The sequence below is a fragment of the Phacochoerus africanus genome, chromosome 8 (assembly GCF_016906955.1).
Source record: "Phacochoerus africanus isolate WHEZ1 chromosome 8, ROS_Pafr_v1, whole genome shotgun sequence".
Taxonomy (NCBI): Eukaryota; Metazoa; Chordata; class Mammalia; order Artiodactyla; family Suidae; genus Phacochoerus; species Phacochoerus africanus.
Window position 1 is genome coordinate 115,425,483 of NC_062551.1, and position 27,185 is coordinate 115,452,667.

The window sequence follows — 27,185 nt, forward strand, 5'->3', positions numbered from 1 at the left end:
AGGACTTGAAGGAAATTGGTAATTGACTGGATATGAGGGTGAGTGAGAGTGAGGTATCAAAAATGCCTCCCAAGGAGTTCCCTGGTGGCCTAGTGGGTTAGGGTGTTGTCACTGCTTTGGTTCAGGAGTCACGCTGCAGCTTGAGTTTGATTCCTGACCCAGGAACTTCCGCATGCCACAAGTGTGGCCAAAAAGGAAAAAAAAAAAAAAAAAACCCGCCTCCTAAGTTTCTGAGATGAGTAGGTGAAGGTGCTGATTTGAGCAGCAGACTCGGGGAAGAATTTTAATACATTAAATTTGATACACTGAGTTAAATTTTAGATACATTAAATTTGAACTGCTAAGGGGAGGTTATTTCGATATTACCAGTCTAGAGGTCAAAAGAAAGATCACGTAGTGAAGATCTAAATTTCTTTAGAAAATCTTTCTTGATTGTTCATCTAAATTATAGCCTGTTTTACTGTCTCTTAGCATGCTGTACTTTCTTTATGTCATCATTTATAATTATACTTGTATGATTTTTTTTAATTTAATGTTCATTATCCATTATCCCCAGCAGATTCCATGAGGATAAGGTTTGGGTCTGTTTTATTGACAACTGTGTGCCCAGTGCTTTGAACAGTGACTAGCACATAATAAATATTCAATGCATTTTTGAAGATTTATTTAAGACTCAAACATCTACTGATGGCTGCCTGACTACAGAATCTATACATTGGTCTTTGGAGTAAGATATCCTGATATCAGACACTAATTCTCTCACTTACTCTGTGATTTGGGACAAGTTACTAATCTAAGTTTTTGTTCATGTCTTTGTAAATTGAGGGAAAAGAGGATATTTGTGTCGCAGGGTGGTTGTAAAGGTAAATAATAAAACATGAGTGGCTTTTAGCACCAGGGAGCATGGTAAATGCTCAAAATCAATAGCTTTTTACATTCTTCATAATCGTTATAGCTTTTTTACTTTAATGTTTCATCATAATGTAAAATTCACCATGCACAAAATCAAACAGCGTATTTTCAGTCTGTCATCTAATTCTTCCACCCTTGGTGTCTGTCAACAAGAGCATCCTCCCAGTTATCCTGGGTGAAGAGCCCCTTTTTCCACCCCTCATTTCTGATGTTCACAAGTATTTTGATCTTTCCTTTGAGGTATGTCCTTTTTTTTTTTTTTTTTTTTTTTTTGCTTTCTAGGGCCGCACATGTGGCATGTGGAGGTTCCCAGACTCGGGGTCGAATAGGAGCTGTAGCCACTGGCCTGCACTGCAGCCACAGCCACAGCAAGGCCATAAGGTCTCTGAGCCGCGTCTGAGACCTACACCACAGCTCACGGCAACGCCAGATCCTTACACCCACTGATCGAGGCCAGGGATCGAACCCGAAACTTCATGGTTCCTAGTTGGATTCATTTTCGCAGCACCACGACGGGAATTCCGAGGTATGTCATATCTGTCTCTTGCCCCAGGAATACTGCCTTCCCTTCTAGAGCCATTTTAAACTTTTCTAGTCTTCGGTACTGAAGCCAGATCTCCTTTTCATGAGCCTGGCTTTAGTATTCCAGTCCCCAATATCAGTTTCCTGACTACTCATCTACACGTCTTTATTTTGTTTCTTTTGCCTCCATTGATGATAAGCACTTTTAGTGCAAATGCATGGCTTATGCTTCTTCTGCCACCTCTTGACAGTGACTTTCACAGTTTCTATTTTTTGGCTTTCTTTTCTTTTTTCAGCATATGGAAGTTCCCAGGCCAGGGATCGAATCTAAGCCAGAGCTTCAGCCTCCGTCACAGCTGCAGCAACACTGGATCCTTAACCCACTGGGCGACAAGAGAACTCTGGCTTTCACAGTTATATGTCTTGAGTAGACACTCTATGAATTCATCAATTCATTTGTCAGGATACAGTCCCCAAACTGCTAAGTTACATGAGGAATGTATCTCTCTGTTGATCATGAAATATAAAGAAGAAGAAAGAAACTTTTTTAAATTAAATTTATTTTTTATTAGCGTATAGTTGATTTACAGTGTTGAGTCAATTTTTGCTGTATAGCATAGTGACCCAGTCATTCATATATATATATATACACACACACACACACACACATTCTTTTTCTCATACTATCTTCCATCATGATCTATCCCAAGAGATCCAAAATAGTTCCCTGTGCTGTACAGTAGGACCTCATTGCTTATCCAGAAAGAAACTTTTAACAAAAGTCATAAGGGGGGAGTTCCCTTTGTGGCTCAGCGGTAACTAACGCGACTAGTATCCATCAAGACCCAAATTGAATCCCTGGCCTTGCTCAGTGGGTTAAGGATCTGGCGTGCCTGTGAGCTGTGGTGTAGGTCACACATGTGCTCAGATCCCTCATTGCTGTGGCTATAGTGTAGGCTGGCAGCTACAGCTCTGATTCGACCCCTAGCCTGGGAACTTCCATATGCCATGGGTGAGGCCCTAAAAAGACCAAAAAAACAAGTCATAAAGGGAGGAGAGAGCACTGATGTGCAAAGTTGGGTGTTAGAGGCTGTAAAACATTCTGTTTCAGGGCAGCTGCCTAGATCAGTCCTTTTTACATTTTTTTAGATATTTATAAAGCAAGGATTTGTACTTAGTTTTCCATTTCTTTTATTTTTGTCTTTTGTGAAGCAGTTATAACTGTTTTCTTAACATAGTAGATTTTGTGTTTGAGGTTTAGCTTCCGTAGTTTGGGCAGAGTGAAGCAGGGTGGGTCGGCCACCTTACCACAGCTGTACAGAGCTTCCTTTAGCACAAGATCTTATCAGAGTTTCTAATGACACATTTAGTAGAATATGTGTTATCTAGCAACAGATCCCTCATGGTTAGGATCTCTGAATGTATATCTGGAAGAACAAGGACTCTTTATTCTGACTTGATAAAAATGGACTGCAAGAGCTGTCTTTTATGTTTGCTCTTAATGGGGCCATTAAGTATACTGTGCATTGTGAATTCATGTTCTACTGCTGGATGTATTATAAAGCCATGGTATTTATATCTTTTCCTGAAGCACAGAGTTTCCTTTTACTTACTCTGAACATCTCTAAAATCCATCTATTTATTCTGTTTAATCTTTGTTTTTCTTTCTTTCTGTGTCTTTACCTTTTTTCTTTTCTTCCTTTTGGTCTTTTTTCTCTCCCCTTTTTCTTTCTTCCTTCTTTCCATCATCAATTTAGGTAATAATACCCTCAAAAAGTAAATTTGATTTAATATACATCTTGACACTTTAAAAAAAACATAGTTTTTGGAAGAACTAAATGCAGGGACTCAGCTTTTGGGTCTAAGTATTAAAGAAATTTTAAAATAGTGTTATTCTTGATAATGCTTAATTTGTTGTACTATAATCATGAGTCTGTCCTTTTAATCAACTGACCCCACGCGATGACCTTATTTGAAATACGGAAAGCAATAAAGCCGGGTTACAAAAGACTTCATTGATTTAAGTGAGCCCCTTTACAACAGTGAGCTTATTTTAATCTGCTTTTATATAGGTTTGCCTCAGCGAAATGAGGGCACACATACGAACATGTCAAAAGTACATTGATAAGTATGGACCACTTCAAGAACTTGGGGAGACAGCAACAAGGTTTGTTTCAATAACAGCATAGTTTAATGCTGAATTTGATATGCTTATCAAGAATTTAATGGGGTGGAAAGCTTAATTTTTTTTTTAAGCTTAGCTCTTTTATCGTGAAAATATGTATGAGACAATGTTTAGGTTCCTGACCGTAATACCTATTATTAGTAGTCATTTGTTCATAGCAATAATTATGAAAGAATTATACTCTTTCTGCTTTCTTTCTGTAGGGAAACTGCTCTCTTTCTATAGAGAGACCCAACTGACCATGGGAAAGACTGGGGAAACTTCTTCAGAAGTTTATATGAAGGAATATCCAAAAATAGAAAGCAGAACCATTGGATTTCTGCTAGGCTCTGTTTTGTGACTAATAGATTCCTAAAGTAGGTCATGGTTAAGGGGTTATTCGTCTGCACATTTTCTTCTCCACCACTCAGTCCCCAGCTCATTCCCTCTCATGTGGTTGGTTTCTCTCTGGAAGATAGGAAGTGACATATCAGGATATGGACTAACAGGAAAGAACAGGCCTGGGGCAGGCATTCTGAATCCTACACCTGTTTGCTGGGCAATCTTATAGGCTGGAAGAAGGGTGGAGGTGAGTAGTAGATATAGTGGAAGATATTGATCATTAATTTTCTTTTCCTTAAAAAAATGGAGTTTCTGGAGTTCCTGTTGTAGCACAGCAGAAATGAATCTGACTAGTAACCATGACGTTGTGGGTTCGATCCCTGGCCTCACTCAGTAGGTTAAGGGTTCGGCATTGCCGTGAGCTATGGTATAGGTTGCAGACACGGCTTGGATCTGGCATTGTTGTGGCTGTGGCGTAGGCCGGCAGCTATAGCTCCACTTCAACCCCTAGCCTGGGAACCTCCATATGCCGTGGGTGTGGCCCTAAAAAGGCAAAAAAAAAAAAAAGCAAAGCTCCTTGGTGGCTTGGCAGGTTAAGGTTAAGGATCCAGCATTGTCCAGGTTGCTGCTGTGGTGCACACTTGATCCTTGGCCTGGGAAATTCCCAGTGCCATGGCATGGCCAAAAAAAAAAGAATAAAAAAAATTTTTTTTATTAAAGTGTAGTTGATTTACAATGTCGTATCTATTTTGGCTGTACATTGAAGTAACCTAGGCGTATATATATATATGTGTGTGTGTGTATACATATATATATGCATATATATGTGTGTGTGTATACATATATACATGCATATATATATGTGTGTGTACACATATCTATACATACATATACACACACACACATATATACATACACACATGCATTCTTTTTTCTCATGTTATCTCCCATCATGTTCTGTCAAAAGAGATTAGACACAGTTCCCTGTGCTGTACAGTAGGAAAAAAAAAGAATTTGAGGCACCACTGTCTAATGGAAATATAATGCAGAACATATGTGTAACTTTAAATCCTCTAGTAGCCATACTCAAAAAGTAAAAAGAAATAAGTGAAATTAATTTTAACATATTTTTTTTACCCAAATGTAGCCAGAATATTATCCTTTGAACATGTAATCAATATATAAGTTGTTGAGATATTTTGCTTATATAAAGGTAAAAATATATATATAGTATATATATATAGTGTGTGTGTGTGTGTGTGTGTATATATATATTTTTGTTTGTTTGTTTGTTTGTTTGTTTTAGGGCTGCACCCACAGCATATGGAGTTTCCCAGGCTAGGGGTCAAATTGGAGCTGTAGCTGCAGGCCTATGCCACAGCCACAGCAATGCAGGATCCGAGCCACATCTTTGACCTACACCGCAACTCACACCAATGCCAGATCCATAACCCTCTGAGTGAGGCCAGGGCTTGAACCTGCATCCTCATGGATGCTAATCAGGTTCCTTAACCGCTGAGCCATGACAAGAACTCCTGTGTATATATATATTTTGTATACATACATAAGTATGTGTGTATAGCCTTCAAAATCAGTGTGTATTTTATACTTCCAGCCTATATCAATTTGGACTAGTCACATTTCAAGTGCCTGGTAGACACATTCAGTTAATGGCTACTCCATTGGACAGTACAGATGCCAGGGACAGATACATCTAGGTGTGCATAAAGATTTAACAAGGTGGTTGCATGCTGTTTTCAATTCTTCACTGGATGCTGCTTCTGTGAATTGACACCTGCAGTCATATATCCCAGTGTCCTAAGAGATGCTAGTTGGAGAACAAGTACCAGCCAAATCAGATGTTCCCTGAATTAGGAAAGGGAGGAAGTGAAAGGGACAGAAAAAGTAACCCAGGCACAGGGGGTTGGTGTGAGCCTCTCTTTCTCCTTAATGAGGTGCTCAGACTGTACTTTACTTCCAAAGAGATTAAAGTGTTTCAAGTGTCTATTAACTGTGTTTCTGTTCTGTCCCTGTGAGTTTACATATTTACATTTCTCATAAAAACAAAAATGTCAGTACCAAGACTAAGAATATCAAGTCCAGGAGTTCCCACCATGGCTCAGCGTGTTAAGATCCTGACTAGTATCCATGAGGATGCAGGTTCAATCCCTGGCCTTGCTTAGTGAGTTAAGGATCTGTCATTGCCACAAGCAGTGGTGTAGGTCACAGATGTAGCTGGATCCCATGTGGCTGTGGCTATGACATAGGCTGGCAGCTGCAGCTCCAAATCAGCCTCTAGGCTAGGAACTTCCATATGCCACAGGTGTGGCCCTAAGAAAAAAAAAAAGAATATCAAGTTGGGGAGTTCCCACTGTGGCACAGCAGGTTAAGGATCGGTGTTGTCTCTGCAGCAGCACAAGTTCAATCCACAGCCCAGCACAGTAGATTAAGGATCCAGCATTTTTGCACTTGTGGTGTAGGTCACAGCTGTGGCTTGAATTTAACCCCTGGCCCAGGAATTTCCATATGCCTTGGGTGTGGCCCCCCCAAAATGTGTATATATATATATTTGATATATATATCAAGTCAGAAAGAGTGAGGACTAGAAACTAGATCTACCTATGTTCTTTTCTTTTTCTTTTTGTTGATGCTGCACTTTGTTCCTTTTATTTTATTTTTAAAATTTTTTAAATTATTTATTTTTATTTTTATTTTACTTTTTGCCTTTTTGTCTTTTTAGGGCCGCATCCGAGGCATATAGAGGTTCCCAGGCTAGGGGTATAATTGGAACTGTAGCTGCTGGCCTACGCCACAGCCATAGCAATGCGGGATCCTCCTTTTATTTATTTTAATAATTTTTATTTTTTTACAATTTTCTACTGTACAGCAAGGTGACCCAGTCACACACATATATATACATTCTTTTTCTCACATTATCCTCCATCATGCTCCACCATAAGTGACTAGATATAGTTCCCAGTGCTATACAGTAGGATCTCATTGCTTTTCTTTTTTTTTTTTTTTTTTTTTTTTGTCTTTTTGCTATTTCTTGGGCCGCTCCCACAGCATATGGAGGTTCCCAGGCTAGGGGTCTAAACGGAGCCGTAGCCACCAGCCTACGCCAGAGCCACAGCAACGCAGGATCTGAGCCGGGTCTGCAACCTACACCACAGCTCACAGCAATGCCAGATCGTTAACCCACTGAGCAAGGGCAGGGACCGAACCTGCAACCTCACGGTTCCTAGTCAGATTCGTTAACCACTGCGCCACGATGGGAACTCCTGCTTTTCCATTTCAAAGGCAATAGTTTGGATCTATTAACCCCAGATTCCAAGTCCATCCCACTCCCTCCCCCTCCCCCTTGGCAACCACAAGTCTGTTCTCCATGTCCATGATTTTCTTTTCTGTGGAAAGGTTCATTTGTGCCGGGTATTAGATTCCAGATATAATTGACATTCTATGGTATTTGTCTTTCTCTTTTTGACTTCACTTAGTATGAGTCTCTAGTGCCATCCATGTTGCTGCAGATGGCATTATTTTGTTCTTTTTATGGCTGAGTAGTATTCCATTGTGTATATATACCATATCTTCTTAATCCGTTCATCTGTCGATGGACATTTAGCTTGTTTCCATGCCTTGGCTATTGTGAATAGTACTGCAGTGAACATACGGGTACATATGTCTTTTTCAAGGAAAGTTTTGTCTGGATATATGCTCTTTTCTTTTTTTTTTTTACTTTTTACTGCCACAACTGCAGCATATGGAAGTTCCCAGGCCAGGGGCTGAATCGCAGCCACAGCTGAGGCCGGCACCACAGCCATGGCAGCAGTAGATCTGAGTCACATCTGCAACCTATGCCACAGCTTTCTACAACACTGGATCCTTAACCTGCTAAGCCATAATGGGAACTCTGCTGCATTCTTTTTTTTTTTTTAACCTCTAGTTAAGTGACTGCTGTCTAATTATCAATAGTTTCAGTAATATTTATGTTCTATGCCATTTCCAGGTGTATATGTCCATTTTGTCAGAGGGAATTGGATGAAGACAGCTTGCTGGATCATTGCATTACTCATCATAGATCAGAAAGGAGACCTGTGGTGAGGATTTGTGTTACTATATATATCTGGAATGTCTGAAAATTTGATACATATTAGAAAATCCATTTGATGGGCTTCTATTTATAGATATAAAGGATAATTTATGTTAAGGTTATGGTGATTCTATGACATTAACAATATTTGAAAGTGTTGAAACTGATAAGAATTATCCATGTGCAATCACTCATTTATGAAATTAAACAGCATTATATCTTATAGATAGTCATGGGTATAATCAACTAAGCAGATCCGAAATGCACAGTTTTAAGATCTAACTTTGGTATACCAACTGTGGTCACGTCCAAAGTGAAAGATATCTTTTTAATAATGCAAATAGGGCTATCATGACACTATACTAGAAATGAAAAGTAGAAAGTCATTTATCTTTTTTCAAGAGTTTGCATTTTTATTTTTTAAAATTATTTAAAGTTTTATTGAAATATAGTTGATTTACAATGTTATGATAATTTCTGCTGTACAACAAAGTGATTCATTTGTACATATACACATATCCATTCTTTTTCAGATTCTTTTCCATATAGGTTATCACAGGATGTTGAGGAGAGTTCCCTATGCTGTATAGGAGGTCCCCATTGACCTGTTTATTCTGTATACATTAGTGTGCACATGCAAATCCCAAACCCCCAATCCAACCCCCACCACCTGTCCCTTTGGTGACCATAAATTTGTTTTCAAAGTCCATGAGTCCCTTTGTTTTGTAAATAAGTTCATTTGTATCTTTTTTTTTGAGTCCACATATAAGTGTTATCATATGATATTTGTTTTTCTCTGACTTACTTCACTGAGTATGATTTTTTTTTTTTGTCTTTTTAGTGCCTCGTCCACAGCATGTGGAAGTTCCCAGGCTAGGGGTGGAATCAGAGCTGTAGCCACCGGCCTAGGACGACACAGTCACAGCAATGCCAGATCTGAGTTTGCTCTTCGACCTATGCTGCAGCCTGCAGCAGCACTGGATCCTTTAACCCACAGAGCGAGGCCAAGGATCGAACCCGAATCCTCATGGATACTAGTTGGGTTCTTAACCCACTGAGCCACAACAGGAACTCCAGTATGATAATCCTTAGGTCCATCCATATTACTGCTAATGGCATTATTTCATTCTTTTTTATGGTGGGGTAATATTCCATTGAAGATATTCCACATCTTCTTTCTCTGTTCTTCTGTTGATGGACATTTAGGTTGCTTCCATGTCTTGGCTATTGTAAATAGTGCTGCAATGAACAGCGGGGTGTATGTACTTTTCAAATTATGGTTTCCTCTGGGTATATGCCCAGGACTGGGATGATCATATGGTAGATCTAGTTTTAGTTTTTTAAAATGGAGTATTAAAGAACTAGTATGTACTCAGATAAAGAAAATTTATGGTGATCAAAAAAACTCCAGTTTAGAGTTCCTGTCGTGGCTCAGTGGTTAACAAATCCGAGTAGGAACCATGAGGTTGTGGGTTCGATCCCTGGCCTTTATCAGTGGGTTAAGGATCCAGCGTTGCCGTGAGCTGTGGTGTAGGTTGAAGATGAGGCTTGGATCCCGCGTTGCCATGGCTCTGGCATAGGCGGGCGGCTATAGCTCCGATTGGACCCCTAGCCTGGGAACCTCCATATGCCGCAGAAGCGGCCCAAGAAAATGGCAAAAAGACAAAAAAAGACAAAAAAAACCAACTCCAGTTTGGGAAGTAAGAAATGTTTTACTTTTTCAAAAAGCATTTCCACTTGTGTTTATTCTTTCACTTGTCTACAAACATACATTTATTAATTTATTTTTGTTTTATATTAATTTTATTGGAATGTAGTTGACTTACAAAGTTATGTTAATTTCAGGCATACGGCAAAGTAAATCAGCTATACATATTCATACATCCATTTCTTTTCGATTCTTTTCCCATACAGGTTATTACACAGTATTGAGTAAATTTCCCTGTGTGATGCAATAGGTCCTTGTTACCCATCTGTTTTATATACAGTAGTATGTATACAGCAATCACAACCTCCTGCTTTATCCCTCCTCCCTCAGTGTTTTCCATCTGGTAAACATGTTTCATTTCAAAATCTTTGAATTTGTTTCTGTTTTGTGAGTTATATTGTATCATTTTTATTAGATTCCACATATTAGGGATCATATATATTTATCTATCTCTGCCTGACTTCACTTAGTGTGCCATTTTCTAGGTCCATGTTGCTGAAAGTCATTTATCTTTATTATTAATCAATCTCTTGTTTATTTCATAGTCTGAATATTGATCCATATGCTCACACATTAAATATACATATTGCTTATCATTTCCTAGGTCCATTATGAATGTGGCCAATTTTCTTTTCAATCTGGCATTTTAGTTCTACTTTGCAGTGTGGTGTTTTTTTTTTTTAATTGTTATTTCCCCCAACACCCTTATTTTTTTTACCACTGTACAGCCTGGGGACCCAGTTACACATACATGTATACATAATTTTTTCTCCCATTGTCGTGCTGCGTTGTAAGTATTTAGACAATAGTTTGCATTGTCTAAAACTATTCCAAAAACAATAGTTTGCATCCATTAACCCCAAGCTCCCAATCCCCCCACTCCCTCCCCCTCCCCCCCGGGCAACCACAGGTCTATTCTCCAAGTCTATGATTTTCTTTTCTGTGGGAAGGTTCATTTGCTGGATATTAGATACCAGATATGAGTGATAACATATGGTATTTGTCTTTCTCTTTCTGACTTACTTCACTCAGTATGAGAGTCTCTAGTTCCATCCATGTTACTGCAAATGGCATTATTTTGTTCTTTTTTATGGCTGAGTGCAGTATTTCTTTGTGTATATATACCACATCTTCCTAATCCAATAGTCTGTTAATGGACATTTGGGTTGTTTCCATGTCTCGGCTATTGTAAATGGAGCTGCAATGAACATGAGGGTGCATGTGTCTTTTTTAAAGAAACTTTTGTCCAGATATATGCCCAAGAGTGGGATTGCTGGATCCTATGGTAGTTCTAAGTATAGATTTCTAAGGTACCTCCATACTGTTCTCCATAGTGGTTGTAGCAGCTTACATCCCCACCAACAGTGCAGGAGGGTTCCCTTTTCTCCACACCCCCTCCAGCATTTGTTATTTGTGGACTTATTAATGATGGCCATTCTGACTGGTGTGAGGTGATATCTCATGGTAGTTTTGATTTGCCTTTCTCTAATAATCAGTGATGTTGAGCATTTTTTCCTGTGCTTGTTGGTCATCTGCATATCTTCCTTGGAGAAATGTCTATTCAGGTCGTTTGTCCATTTTTCAATTGGGTTGTTGGCTTTTTTTGCTGTTGAGTTGTATAAGTTGCTTGTATATTCTAGAGGTTAAGCCCTTGTCAGTTGCATCATTTGAAACTATTTTCTCCCATTCTGTAAGTTGTCTTTTTGTTTTTTGGTTACCTTTGCTGTGCAAAAGCTTGTCAGTTTGCTTAGGTCCCATTGGTTTATTTTTGCTTTTATTTCTGTTGCTTTGGGAGACTGACCTGAGAAAATATTCATAAGGTTGATGTCAGAGAATGTTTTGCCTATGTTCTCTTCCAGGAATTTGATGGTGTCTTTTACAATTTTCATTTCTATATAGTTGTGAGGCAAAGCAGGATAATGATAGGTATATTATCATTTACTATTTTTGAACATTTGGACTGGTGCCAGTTTTTAAGATTTGAATTTGCATTCTTGTACATTTAAAGTTTTATGTGAGTTCCTGACATGGCTCTGTGGTTAATGAATCCGACTGGGAACCATGAGGTTGCAGGTTCGATCCCTGGCCTTGCTCAGTGGGTTAAGGATCCGGCGTTGCCGTGAGCTGTGGTATAGGTCGCAGATGTGGCTCAGATCCTGCATTGCTGTGGCTCTGGCGTAGGCCAGCGTCTACAGCTCCAATTCGACCCCTAGCCTGGGAACCTCCATATGCCACGGGAGCGGCCCTAGAAAAGGCAAAAAAAAAGACAAAAAATAAAAGTAAAATAAAAAATAAATAAAAATAATAAAATTTTCTTTCTATAGGATTCTTTCCTGAGAGGAAGTTCCTTAGGTTGGTATTTCTGGGACCAAAAGTGCAACTTTTATTAACTCTTGAAATGCATCCTATAAAGTTTGAGTCCATTTATATCTGTGTCGGCAATTTATGAGTAAACCACTTTCACCTTAACCTGGCCAAAATTTGATACATTTATTTAAAAAACTACCCAGTCTTAACAGATGTAAAATGATACCTTGAAGACTTATTTTAGTTTTATGGTTATGTGTGTGTGTGGTTTTTATATATAAATTTAGTTGTTGTTGGTTTTTTAAAATTTTTTTAGGGCCACACTCGTGGCATGTGGAAATTCCCAGGCTAGGGGTCAAATCAGAGCTGCTGCCAGCCTACACCACAACCACAGCAATGCCAGTTCTGAGTCACATCTGCAACTTATACCACAGCTCACAGCAATGCCAGATCCTTAACCCACTGAGCGAGGCCAGGGATTGAACCCACATCCTCATGGATACTAGTCAGATTTGTTACTACTGAGCCACAAAGGGAACTCCATTTTCTTATATTTGAGTTTTACTGGCTTTTTATTTTTTCATTAAATCCTTCCAGAAAGTGTATGAGATTGAATGTAACTATATTAGGTAGATGACAGATAGAGAGATAGATATATAGATGGCCCTCACAACAATCCTATGAGATGGATATGATTATTTCCATTTTAACAAATGATAAGCCAAGGCTCAGAGAAGTTAGGTAAGTCTTACAGCTGATAAGTAAACAGCTACAATTTGAACCTAATAATCTAACTCCAGGGCATAAACACCTGTGCTCTTCCGGCAAGTTCAAGAGAAAAGCCCCACATGGAGTTCTCCTGTGGCAGAGTGGGTTAGGGATCTGGTGTTGTCACTGCGGCAGCTCTGGTTACTGTTGTGGCAAGGGTTTGATCCCTGGCCCAGGAACTTTCACAAGTCATGGGCATGGCCAAATAAAAGCCCTATAGCATAGTCAAAGGTATCTGTTATTCATGCTGATGGCTCAGAGGTTTGGTCTTGGAATGGCTAGCTAGGAGCTTGATATGTGTTGGGGAGCCAGGGGAGATTGTCCTGGAAGGAACTGGGCTAAGGAGGTGTTTTATGATAGGTCCCTAGGGAACCTGCCTAGAAGAAGAAGAAGCTTAAAGAAGGCATTAAGGTGACATAATAATGACTACCATTTACTGAGTTCTAGGTGCCTCTTTGTTTCCTCCTAGCAACCGTGTGAAAGAGATTTTATCAAAGCTGTCTGGGAGTTCCCGTCATGACTCAGCAGAAATTAATCTGACTAGGATCCATGAGGTTCAATCCCTGGCCTCACTCAGTGGGTTAGGGATTTGGCATTACCGTGAGCTGTGGTGTAGGTCACAGATGTGGCTCAGATCTGGCGTTGCTGTGGCTGTGGTGTAGGCCAGCAGCTACAGCTTTGATTCAACACCTAGCCTGGGAAGCTCCATATGCTGAGGGTGTAGCCCTAAAAATCGGGGGAAAAAAACAAAACAAAACAAAAAGACTGTCTGAGCCCAGACCAGTAGTGTCTGTGGTACTGCTCTGGCCGGATGAACACAAGGCCCTCTGGACATGGGCTGGCTGCATTATAGCATCAGTCACTCCAGGGCAGACCCCATACTTGTCCATCCATTGGTACTGTGTACCTGCTGCAGCAGAAATCCAGTCCACATGCTGTTCATTTTGGCCATCATATTGAAGGTGGCCCATGAAAGCTGAGTCTTCTATGATTTAGAGGTCACTGAAGAAAGCCAACATAATAAACAAATAAACCAGGAATGGTGGGATCAGATTGCCTGTGGAATTTAAGAGTTAAAAGCCTAGGCTTTGGAAGAGATAAGCTTTGGTACAAAAATCCCATTAACGTCTTTGCCTCTGTTTCATCATTTGTAAAATGGAGGTGATGATGTTGGTGATGCCTTTTTCACAGGGTAGTAGTCAATGAGTCAAGTGTTGATGGTGGGTTACTGCCGCTTTTGCAGGTATATAAAATCAGGGCATGAGGAGTTCCCGTCATGGTGCAGTGGTTAACAAATCCAACTAGGAACCATGAGGTTGAGGGTTCGATCCCTGGCCCTGCTCAGTGGATTAAGGATCCGGCATTGCCGTGAGCTGTGGTGTAGGTCGCAGACGCGGCTCAGATCCAGTGTTGCTGTGGCTCTGGTGAAGGCCGGCAGCTACAGCTCCGATTCAACCCCTAGCCTGGGAACCTCCATATGCCATAGGAGCGGCCCGAGAAAATGGCAAAAAGATTAAAAAAAAAAAAAATGAAGGCATGAAATTTCTCAGAGAAAGCCATGTACTCTCACAGGGAGCCTGAGCTAGAAGGAGTAGGGGAGGTGAGGTGATAAAACTTTACCACAAGGCTAGGATACTGTCATGTCCTTGAGGCAGGACCAGATTGCTCAGAAAAGCCATGGTTCTGTAATACACAAGGGCTGTCTAGAGGTGGTCACTTTAGGTTTCCTAGGTTAGTGTTTGATGCTGAGTAGAAACTTCAGATACATGCCACTCTGAATGATCTAGCGCCTCTAGAATTCAGATACACACTGAGGTTATGAAAAGGCTAGAGGTCAATACTAGGGCAGGATTGGGTTTCAAGTGCTTAGGGATTCCCCCATGGGGACACTTGAGTGAAACCTCCATGATGGAATCCTTGGATGGGGAGAACTGAGTCTAAGGCTGCTTCTGAATTGGTGTGGAATTATTGCTTTAAAGGACTGATTGCTGGAGTTCCCATCGTGGCTTAGTGGAAATGAATCTGACTGGCATCCATGAGGATGCAGGTTAGATCCCTGGCCTTGCTCAATGGGTTAAGGATTCAGCATTGCCATGAGCTGTGGTGTGGGTCGAAGATGCAGATCGGATGCCTAGGTGCTGTGGCTGTGGTGTAGGCCAGTGGCTATAGCTCCAATTTGACCCCTAGCCTGGGAACCTCCATATACCATGGTACCATGGGTACAGCCGGACAAAGACCAAAAAAAAAAAAAAAAGGACTGATTGTTGGCTTTGCCTTCAGATAAGATCAGTGACATCATCTGACTCACCAGGTGTAAGATGTTTCCTGGCAGAGATTTGGGCAAATGATGTTGCCTTCTAGATAGAATTAGATAATTCAGAGATCAAACCACAAGCGACTCATCTTTTCTTTCTGAGTTGTGCAAGTCTGGGGTAATAGCTTAAAATCATCAAGGAATTTTGACTTTTTTCAAATGTAGCCTTAAGAAGTCAAAACAGCTTATAGAGTTCCTGTTGTGGCTCAGCGGGTTGAGAACCCAACGAGTCCATGAGGATGCAGGTTTGATCCCTGGCCTAACTCAGTGGTTTAAGGATATGGTGTTGCTGTGGCTGTAGGGTAGGCTGGCAGCTGTAGCTCTGATTTGACTCCTAGCCCTGGAACTTCCATATGCCACAGGTGCAGTTGTAAAAAGATTTTAAAAAAAGTCAACAGTTTCTTTTTCTGATACAGTAATTATATTCCTCCTCCATGTTTTATTTTTCGAAAAAATTTATCTGTGGTCTACTGAACTCAAAAGGAGCAAATGACACAAACACCATGTTTCATACCAAATTATGAGGCCAATCTAAGAGAAGTTTAGTATTTTATCTTATAAAGGGAAGATGTTTCAGTAAGAACCACACTTTCTGGCTTTTCTCTCTGCCCAGTTTTTTCTTTCACTGGTTGGCTCTTATTTATCCTTTAGAGCTCAACCGAGTCCCACTTCCTCACTTCTTTGACACACTAATTTCAGCTCTTGCTTTTCTCCCCCTTTTTTTTTAAGTATCACAATTTGAATACACAATTGTGTATTCATTTTATGTCTATCTGTCCCTCCTAAGTTCATGAAGCAGTAGAGCTCAATTTCTTTATTCAACACTGCATGCCCAGCTCCTGGCAGAGAACCTAGCACATAGTTAAGATGTAGTGATATGAAAAATAGGACATCACAGGAAAACTAGTAATTCTCTTGTGGCACAATGGGTTAAGGATCTAGTGTCACTGAAGTGGCTCAGGTAGCTGCTGTGGCATGGGTTGGATCCCTGGCCCAGGAACTTCCACATGTCACAGGCTCAGCCAAAAGGAAGGAAGGAAGGAAGAGAGAGACAGACATAATTCCATTCACCCAGTTTCCCCAGTTTCAAAGGTAGTCTTATTTTTTGCCTTTTGCTCCTGAGATTCATTCCTTATGGGAAGGGACAGGACTTCAACCAAAATTATGTTGATAAAAGCCTGAGGCATTGTCCCTATAGCAGTTTATTTCCATGGGTTTGTTTTCAGAATATCTGAGGCTTGCCTGGGCAGTGAAAGTATATGTGCATAAATGTTTTGGAAGGAAGAACAAATTTCATTAGATTTGCTTCCAAATTCCTATTAAATTAGATGTGCAGTCTGGTACCTTAATTTTGGATACGTATTTGCCTGTAATTATTTTCAGTTCATGTCTCTTTTCTTTTGGTATTGGATTCAGGTATATTTCTTTTCTAATGACATTTGCTGTCATATAGAAAGTGTTCTGTAATTGGCAGAGTTGCTGTGGAGGTTAACCTAAACCACAGATAGAGCTGGGTGTCCATTGTAACAGACATTCCAGAGGACTGAAGTTGGTGGTAGCTTCTTCTATAGTGGCTGTTATTTCCCTGTTGTGTTCACCATCAGGTAAAGTCCCCACTGAGATGAGGCCAACATCTTTTGAAGGTACACTGTACAATTGTTGGCTCTTAATATGAGCAATATGGCCTGGGAGTATATGAGCAATATGGCCTGGGAGTATATTTGAGTAAAGACATATATTAAAGGATGAGCTGACATCAAGAAATTGGCAAGCTTAGGGAGTAGATGAACATTTAGGTACTTAGATAATGATCAATCAGTCTCTCTCTCTCTCTCTTTTTTTTTTTTTAAATGGTTTTTAGGGCCATACGCATGGCATATGGACCTTCCCAGGCTAGGGGTTGAATAGGAGCTATAGCTACCGATATGCCATAGTGATAGCCTCCAGCCACATTTATGACCTACACCACAGCTCACAGCAATGCTGGATCCTTAACACACTGAGCGAGGCTAGGGATTGAACCCGAAACCTCATGGTTACTAGCTGGATTCATTTCTGATGTGCCACAACGGGAATTCCTATCTTTCTCTTTCTGATTCTTACCCTCTCCTTCCTCAGGTTAAGAAACAAAAGAAATTTTTGGAGTAATGTAGACACTGGCTCATTGTTTTGCAGTGTCTTTAGTCACACCATTATGTTTTCTGTACATCTAAAAGCCGAAGCCTCGGGCGTTCCCATTGTGGCACAGCTGAAACGAATCTGACTAGTATCCATGAGGATGCGAGTTTGATCCCTACCCTCACTCAGTGGTTAAGGATCCGGCATTGCTGTGAGCTGTGGTGTAGGTTGCAGATGCAGCTTGGATCCTGCATCAACCCCTAGCCTGGGAACTTCCATATGCCTCGGGTACGGCCCTAAAAAGACAATCAATCAATCAATCAATCAATCAATCAAATAAAAGCTGAATCCTCCACTAATTCCCTATTAACTTCAGACTGAAAAACAAAAACTACTTGTCTTGCAAGTTCATGTTCCCAGAGGGTTATGGATCCAGCATTGCCTCAACTATGGTGCAAGCCGAAACCGTGGCGAAAGTTCCATCCCTGGCCCAGGAACGTTCTCAAGCCGAGAGTATGGCAAAAAAAAAAAGTCCAGGTTTTCTGTATCTTTCTCGGCCACTAGACTCAAAGCTTCTTAATTGTGGGACCAGGGCTTAGTCTTCTCTGTACCTCTGGCTCTTGACTTTGGGACAGTCCTCAGATGAGTATATGTTGAGAAGAACTGGTCCCAATTTACCATTCCAGACTCTTTTCCAACCACTCCCCCCAGCGTGCCCTATCTCCAGCTTCACTAGCTTTTCCCATTGCCTAAGCAGGCCCTGTTCTTTTAGGATTTTTTGCTTTTTCTATGTTGCTTCCTCTGCCTGTGATGCTCTTCCCCTGCCTCATTCTTCAAGACTCAAAATTCAGTTACCAGAAACTCTGCTGAATCCTTTCCTGGCTTCCTGGAAAAAAAAAAACTAATGATTCCTTTTTCAGTCATAAACAGCTGTCTAATCAGATTTTGAATATACTTGCTATGCTGTATTGAATGTATCTGTTTAAGGAGTTCCTGTTGAGGGTCAGTGGGTTAAGAATGCAACATTAGTGCCCATGAGGATGTGGGGTGGATCCCTGCCCTGGCTCAGTGGGTTAAGGATCCACCACTGCACAAGCTTTGGCATAGGCTGCAGTTGCCACTTGGATCCAGTATTGCTGTGGCTGTGGCGTAGACCAGCAACTGCAACTCCAATTTGGCCCCTAGCCCGGGAACTTCCGTATGCCCCAGGTGCCAGAAAAAGAAAAAGAAAGTATCTGCTTAAGTGATAAGAATAATAGCCATTTGTTATGTGTGCCAAGGATGGAGGGAATATAAGTGACTGAGCTTCAAAATGTTAAATGAGATATTATTTTAAATCTACCAGTAGCCCTGCAAAATAGAGATAATTCTTATTTTACAGGTGAAGATTGATTAATTGTTAAGTCAGTGAGAGGCTGAGATGAAACCGAAAACTATTTTCCAGGAACCGGGAAGGCAAAAGTTAACAGGACACATGTAGTTTCTTCCCTTAGGGAGACCCAGCATTTCAAGAACAGAGATCAAACAGTAGTAAATGTATGGCATTTATTAAATGCCTTATATGTACCCAGCACATTTAAGGACATTATCTGTAAACATCACAACTATAAGGTGGTGATGGCATCTCCCTTTCACAGAAGAGGGCATTTGGTGGTGAGCTGTGATGTAGGTCGCAGACACGGCTTGGATCCCAAGTTGCTGTGGCTCTGGCGTAGGCCTGTGGCTACAGCTCTGATTGGACCCCTAGCCTGGGAACCTCCGTGGAAGTGGCCCTAAAAAGCCAAAAAAATTAATAAATAAAAAATAAAGAGAAAGGTCATTGGAGTTTCCTTGTGGCACATTGGGTTAAGTATCAGCTTTGTCACTGCAGCAGTTTGAGTCACTGCTGTGGCATGGGCTCTATCCCTAGCTGGTCACTCCCACATGCCACAGATGCAGCCAAAAAAAAAAAAAAAAAAGGAGGAAAGGGAAGGGAAACATCATCTAAATTAGATACTGTTAATATCTGTTACTGTTAAATTAGATACTGTTAAAATTAAAAAACATTGGATTGTCTAGATCAGACATTAGATTCCACTCTGATACTTACAATACTATAAGTTTAAGCTAATTCTTTTCTGCAATTGGATTCATCGACGAAATAATGATAGTAATTCCTTGGGTTGCTGTGAGGATCAATTGAAAATACCACATCATTTATCACATAACACATACTTTGCATTCAGTAATAATTCTGCATTTCATAGTTTTAAAAATACAAACATGGGAGTTCCTGTTGTAGCACAATGGGTTAAGAATCAAACTACAGTGGTTCAGGTCGCTGCTGAGGCACAGGTTCAATACCTGGTGCGGTGCAGTGGGTTAAAGGATCCAGTGTTGCTACAGTTGCAGTGTAGGTCACAGCTTTGCTCCGATTTAACCCCTGGCCCAGGAACTTCCATTATGCTGCAGATGCAGCTGTAAAATGAAAAAAATAAATAAATAATGCATGAAGAAGTAGAATCTTTTAAAAAACCCTATGTTAAGACATAATAAAGTAGTATCTATAAAAAGAGTCATTTATATCAGCCGTTTGGGAAATACAACTTAAAACTACAAAAGATGCCACTACATCCCTGTAAAATGACTGAAATTTAAAAAAAGGTTGATGGTACCAATTCCTGGTGAGAATGAGGAAAAAAAACAGATAATTCACATATAGTTTGTGGGTACAGTTATTCTGAAAAATAATTTAGCAGGTTTTTTTTACAAAATTAATTATAACATTAACCATATGACTCAACAATCACACTGCTGGAAATTTATCCTAGAGAAATGAAAACACATTTATGCAAAACATCCATACACAGATGTTCATTGCAGCTTTTCTTTTTCTTTTTTTTCTTTTTTTTTTTTGTCTTTTTGCTATTTCTTGGGCAGCTCCTGCGGCACATGGAGGTTCCCAGGCTAGGGGTCCAATTGGAGCTGTAGCCACCGGCCTATGCCAGAGCCACAGCAACGCAGGATCCGAGCCGCATCTGCAACCTACACCACAGCTCACGGCAATGCCAGATCCTTAACCCACTGAGCAAGGGCAGGGACCGAACCCGCAACCTCATGGTTCCTAGTCGGATTCGTTAACCACTGCACCACGACGGGACTCCGCAGCTTTTATTTTTAACAGCCCAAAACAACTGTCCTTCAGAAGTAAATGGATAAACTGTGGTACTTCCATACCATGGAATACTACTCAACGGGAAAAAGGAAGGAAATACTGATACTCACAACTATTTAAATGAATCCCAAGGCCATTATGCTCGGTGAAAAAAAAAATTGAATCTTAAAATCTCTGGAGAACAGATCAATGGTTGCCACTGTTCGGGAGAGAAGAGAAAGTTAAGGGGTAGCACAGGGGAATTCTTTGCAGTCATGGAACAGTTCTGATTTTTCATTGTGTTTATGTGATAAAATTTCATAGAACTATAAATACAGACACTACAAAATATGAGTTCACACAAAAACTGGTGAAATCTAAGTCAAGTATTGTGTAGTTAATTGCCAGTTTTCCCCTTTCGGTAATGCACAGTAGTTATTTAGAAGTTACCGTTCGGGGAAGCTGGGTGATGGTGACATGGTACTTCTCTGCATTCTTTTTGCAAATTTTTGTGCGTTTATAAATATTTCAAAATGAAGAGTTTTTGTTTTTTGGTTTATTTTAGAAAGCCATTAATGGCTACTAAATTAGGAATATATGTGTAAATACCAATACCTGATGCTGGTGTGTTAAAATCTATATTTCTGGTGGCAATATAAAACTCTAGAGCAGGAGTTTCCGTTGTGGCTCAGCGGAAATGAATCTGACTGGTATCCATGAGGATGCAGGTTTTTTTGTTTTGTTTTGTTTTTGTCTTTTTGTCTTTTTGCCTTTTCTAGGGCCGCTTCAGCGGCATATGGAGGTTCCAAGGCTAGGGGTCAAATCGGAGCTGTAGCCACCGGCCTATGCCAGAGCCACAGCAACGCGGGATACGAGCCGCGTCTGCAACCTACACCACAGCTCACAGCAACGCCGTAGAGAATGCAGGTTTGATCTCTGGCCTGGATCAGTGGGTTAAGGATCCGGCATTGCCGTGAGCTGTGGTATAGACTGAAGATGAGGCTCAGATCTGGCATTGCTGTGGCTGTGGTATAGGCCAGCGGCTGTAGCTCTGATTCAGCTCCTAGCACGGGAACCTCCATATGCGGTGGATGCAGCTCTAAAAAGACAAAAAAAAAAAAAAAAAAAACCAAACCCAGAACTATAGAGCAGTGTATACTATGAGCCATGAATGTTCATAACTTGACTTTCTCATCTCTATTTATGGTCATTTATCCTAGGAAAATAATCCCCACAAAAGTAAATAATATAGGTAATGTAATTTATAGTAACAAAATATTCACATACAAAGAAGACTTAAGTATTCCAGAAGTCCAAGAGGTAGGTAACTAATGAAGTAAATTATTGTACATTTAACTGTAGTATTAGCTAATAAATTGATAAATATGAAGCAAATTGCCATACTCTTTTTTTTGGCTGCATCCACAGCATGTGGAATTTCCCAGGCTAGGATCAAACCTGTGCCAGAGTTGCCACCTGTGCCACAGCTGCAGCAACACCAGATTCTTAACCCATTATGCCACACAGGAACTTCGTAAATAGCCATACTCTTATATGAGAAATACAGATGAAGAAATAAATGTAGTTTTATTTATTTATGTTGTGTTAATATTTATGCAATTCTGAAACATAATGCTGGAGTTCCCTAGTGACCTGGTAGGTTAAGGATCTGGTGTTGTCAATGCTGTGGCTGTTCATTGCTGTTATGCAGGTTTGATCCCTGGCCCAGGAACTTCCCACATGCCTTGGGTGTGGACAGAATTTTTAAAATTTAAAAATAAAACATAATGCCAAATATGATTAGTAGCTGCATAAAATTAAAATTCATCTTGTTAAAGTTATTTAATTTTTTAATTCTGATATTAATGATTATTTAAAATTCTTTCTTGAACTCTGATCTTGTTTATTTCCAGTTCTGTCCACTTTGCCGTTTAATACCTAATGAGAATCCAGGCAGCTTCACTGGCAGCTTAATAAGACATTTGCAAGTCAGTCACACTTTGTTTTATGATGATTTCATAGTAAGTATATTTTCTTACTTTTTCATTATGTTTTTATGCTATGTTAAATAAGCTTACCTTTCTTAATCCAAGTGAATAAGATTATAGAGGAAAAAATTACATATAGCTGTGAAATGTTAGATATTATAGTTAAGTAGGAAATCATAAAGCATAGTATTTATAAAGTTTTATAAATTGACTGTTAATACTGAAGTAGTTACTTGCCTTGGACAAAATCATTTTCTTTGTGATATTAGCCATTGTAAAGCCATTGTATAGCCATTGTATAAAGTCCCAGATTTCGCTTTCAAATTATTTTAATTTCTACTCTAGTGCCTCCCTATATATAGTTATAATTTTTATGAGGTTAAAAACCTACATAGCTGAGGGGAAACCATATCACTAATGAAATGGCTCAGAGAATTTGCATTCATTTTATAATACATTGAATGGCTAATAACAGATACGACACTATCAATGTAGTGAGACACATGGGCTATATAGTTTTTTTTTTTTTTCTTTTCCCTTTTTAGGGCCTCATCTGCAGCATATGGAAGTTCCCAGGCTAGGAGTCAAATCAGACTTGCAGCTGCCAGCCACATCTACAACTTAGACTGCAACTCACAGCAACACCAGATCTTTAACCCACTGATTGGGGGCAGGGATTAAACCCATGTCCTCATGGATCCTAGTCAGGTTTGTAATTGCTGAGCCACAATGAGAACTCCTTTTTTTTTTTTTTTTTTTCCATTTCTTTTCTTTTTAGGGCCACACCTGCAGCATATGGAAGTTCCCAGGCGAGGGGTCAAATCAGAGCTGCAGCTGCCGCGTCTGTGACCTACACCTCAGCTCATGGCAACACCAAATCCTTTACCCACTGAGCAAGGACAGGAATGGAACCCAAATCCTCATGGAAACTAGTCAGGTTCTTAGCCTGCTGAACCACAATAGGAACTCCCTACGTCTCTCCGTCAAGTCTCTTCTGGCCACTAAGGCACACAAGCCTCCAACAGAGCCTCCTTCTTCTGGTCCACATGTTCTCATTTTTACAACACATAGGGGTACCTCTTTATCTTAGCTCCATAAGACATTCTAAAAGCCAGGTTGATTCCATACCTGTTCCGGCTATTCATGTGCAGTCCCTTCTCAAGATCTTACAGAGTATGATTCAGGACTGGTCAGGATGAAGCCACTTTGATGAGAAGTCTTTCCACCCACTCAAAACCATGTTCTTGGATGAGGAAGTCAATTTGAAACAGTGTTCTTTGTTTTGATTTCTTGTTTCTTAATCTAGGAAGTACTCTGCTAGGCACTTTATTCAGATTATCTCATTTTATTCCTTGCAGCAACTTCCATAAACTGAGTACTATTTTATTATCCTCACTTAGTTATGAAATATCTGACTCTCAAAGGTTAATAAATTGCTTCAGAACAACCTGGTGTTGAGTCCAAATCTTGTGCTCTGCTGTGCTTTATGGCTTTCCTTTGGGGTTTATTTATTTGCTTTTATGTTTTAGAGTGGACTTCCAATAAAGATTTTATTTTATTTTTTCGTTTATTGGAAAAGAGGAAATGAGTTGCAGGGGATGGGGCTCTTGATTGTTTTTGTTTTCCTTATAGAATGTGCTGACATGAAGTTTTCAATTCTGTTTCGATCTAAGGAGGCAATGAGAAAGAGAGTTTTGTTTTCAACATTTTTTTTTTCAGAACTGGATATTCAGTATTGCTGGGGTTGGTAAATTCTGTTAGAATGTCCTAGCTTTATTCCATATTACAGGCTTATGTGGAGGCTAGCACTCTGACCAGGGTTTGTGATGTTAACTAAAAACTAAGAGATCATATTTTTTAAAAACTTAAAGGAATTCCTTTTATGGCTCAGTGGGTTCGATCCCTGGCCTCGCTCAGTGGGTTAAGGATCCGGTGTTGCCGTGAGCTGTGGTGTAGGTTGCAGACGCTCTCGGATCTGGCGTTGCTGTGGCTGTGGTGTAGGCTGGCAGCAACAGCTCTGATTAGACCTCTAGTCTGGGAACTTCCATATGCCACAGGTGTGACCCTAAAAAAAGGGGGGGAAAAAAGGGAGAGAGAGAGGAAAAAAAACTTTTAAGTTCCATTTCAGGACTATTTGACTATGACAATTGCTAGTTAGTTGATAGGCACTAAAATGAAATAGAAAATGCACAAGCTTCAGAGTGAAAGTGCTGGATTCTATGAGTTTTTGTGGAAACTTGGGAGGTCACAAAATTCAGAGCTTTATTTTACAAAACACAGCATTGATGTAACCCCTATCCTCCAGTTTCTGAAAACTGTCATCTTTGACTGTATGTTTCTAATTATTTTTTTTATTATAGGATTTTAATATAATTGAGGAAGCTCTTATCCAGAGGGTCTTAGACCGGTCACTTCTGGAATATGTGAATCACTCGAACACCACATAATTTTATTAAAAGGAAAGGGAAGGAGGCTATACAATTGCACCGTTTTTTTAAGCTGCTGCTTGAAGAATTGGAGGGAAACTCTTAATGTTTAATGGGCCGAAAAGTGTGCAATGTAATTATATGTTTGTCATGTTTATTGTTATATTGCTTTTTTAAACTGCTTTCATTTTGACAGTTTAGGTCTGTTTTACATTTTTGAGTTTCTTAGACACTTAACAGCAGAAAATAGTCTCCATCAGCCATTAATATATGAAAGAGACCATAAGGCTGGTTGTGGGTGAAGCATCTTTATTTGCAAATTAGGTGACATTGTGTGTAATGCAGCCATGATAACTGCCCTCATAGTTGGGCAAGATAACTAATCTTTGTTCTATATAAAAAGATGGAGAGTGAAATAAAGTGTAGACATTCAAGGAAATATGAAATCTGTTGCAGGGCTCATGATCTAATCGCTAATAGAATAACATGAATAACCTTGTATCATAGTAGGAAAGGAAGATTTTGGAAGTCAACACATCCATTTAACCAAATTGTATAATACTGTAGCAAAGTAAATTTCATGTTGGGAATGTATACTCACACTTAGCTCTTTGACTTTTTATAACTATACACACATAAGAATTTAATATTATATTTTTCAAATATTTGTAGTTTATCATTTAGAAATATTTCTTTACACAGGCAACTTCTTACCAACCATCTGCTGATATTTAGAGTAGAAGTATGCACATCTATAATTTTTGGTGGGAAACCCTAAGGGCTTTGATTTTTTTTTTTTTAATTTTCTTCTCTTAGAAAAATTATAAAATTAACAAATATTAAAAACCAAACAAAAACTGTATAGCTCATTACATTATTATAAGGAAACATTCTTTTAGAACTCTGCCACCAACCTGGGATGTCCTCTGTGTGTGTGTGATCTGTCACAGTTAACCCTCTTCCTCAGCTCCACAAAAGTAACCACTACATGGATTTCAGTGGTACTCCCTTCCTTGTATTTTCTTTCTTATTTAAAATCTTTCTTTCTTATTAAAATCTCTACACACTAGCTTGTAATCTTATCTATTTAAAATTGCTTTATTAGATAGATCTTTTATGTCTCTTTTTAATCTACAGATTCCTCCTTCTTTCTTTTCCTTAAATTTTACCTGGTCTTAGAAATTCCCCACTGTCTGTATTTTGTTAATTGCATACTCATGGCACAATTTAGCATGTTATTCTGTCCTCTGGATAGTGACATGGATCCAGAGGTTTGAGCAGACTCAGGTTCAGCCTTCTGCACAGACTGTAGGTCATGGTGTCTTCTTTCATTAGAGGGCACAGAATGTCCGATTCTCTCTTTTTGTGACATCAGCTGAAATTGATACTCAATGCCTAGATCCATTGATTTGTTGTGGGTTGGAGAATATTCTATCATTTATTTTTCATTTATTAGTTGGGACCTTTTTATAAAGAGGTATTTCCCTGCATCTACTATTTGGTTAACCAGTGGTCATGTTCATATAGGAAGGGAAAAATAAATACTTGAATTTTCCCCTTTATTTACCAATTTTCCAGACAAACTTGTTTTTTATCATCCTCTATAGATTTCCCCCTTTGCTAAAAGTATCGTGAGCTCATGGGGTCAAACATAGGCTTTATTCCATTTTGAGTATTACGTTATTAAAGATCAAATTGTCCTATCTTTGATCATTGGGAGCCTTATCAAGTTGGCTCTGAGTCCTTTTGGCACTACTGCAGCAGTCTTTAATAGCTTCCATGTAGTCTTGGATGACAAGGTATTCCAGGCTCAACTTGTATGTTTCCTGCCCCAGTCCTGAAGTCAGCCATTTTTCTAAGAAGCCTGATTACTTTCAGTGAGAAATAATGCTTCAAAAGCATAATTGGGGCTGTTAAGTTCATTGCAGTTAGATTGGTCATTGTTTCTAGAGGAGAGCTAGGAAATAATCTTTTTCTTTTTTTTTTTTAAGGTAAAACAATTTATGAGTTTATTTTGATACTTCCAACCCAAATTGACTACTACAGGGTATTTGTCTAATCTTTTCTACTATATCTGTGTCTTTTATTTTTCTATACTGAGAATCCTGGTTTTCAAGGAGATAGGAGTATCCCACAATTACCCGTTTCCTTCATCTGCCTTACAAATGCAGCAGTCTCAGAATAATAGTACTAATACAACCGCCACCAATACGATAACTGGAACAATTAAAAATGCTTTTTAGGAGTTCCTGTTATGGCTTAACAGGTTAAGAACCCAACATAGTGTCCGTGACGATGCTAGTTCTATCCCTGGCTTCACTCAGTGGGTTAAGGATCCAGTGTTGCCGTGAGCTGTGGTGTAGGTTGCAGACGTGGCTCAGGTCCACTGTTAC

The 27,185-nt window shown here is 39.6% G+C and overlaps 1 protein-coding gene across 2 annotated transcripts in view; it reads left to right on the forward strand.

The window, feature by feature from the left end:
* Positions 1-27,185, forward strand: part of RNF125 (ring finger protein 125) — a 45,026-nt gene that overhangs the window by 17,280 nt on the left and 561 nt on the right. Inside the window, exons 3-6 of one of the 2 annotated variants that reach the window (XM_047794062.1) lie at positions 3,507-3,601; positions 7,947-8,037; positions 22,292-22,399; positions 24,727-27,092. In XM_047794062.1, coding sequence (XP_047650018.1) covers positions 3,507-3,601; positions 7,947-8,037; positions 22,292-22,399; positions 24,727-24,813 — 381 coding nt within the window. In that variant the 3' untranslated portion in view covers positions 24,814-27,092. Of the gene's footprint in view, positions 1-3,506; positions 3,602-7,946; positions 8,038-22,291; positions 22,400-24,726; positions 27,093-27,185 lie in introns of those variants that run through there. The other variant, XM_047794063.1, reaches the window with a different exon arrangement.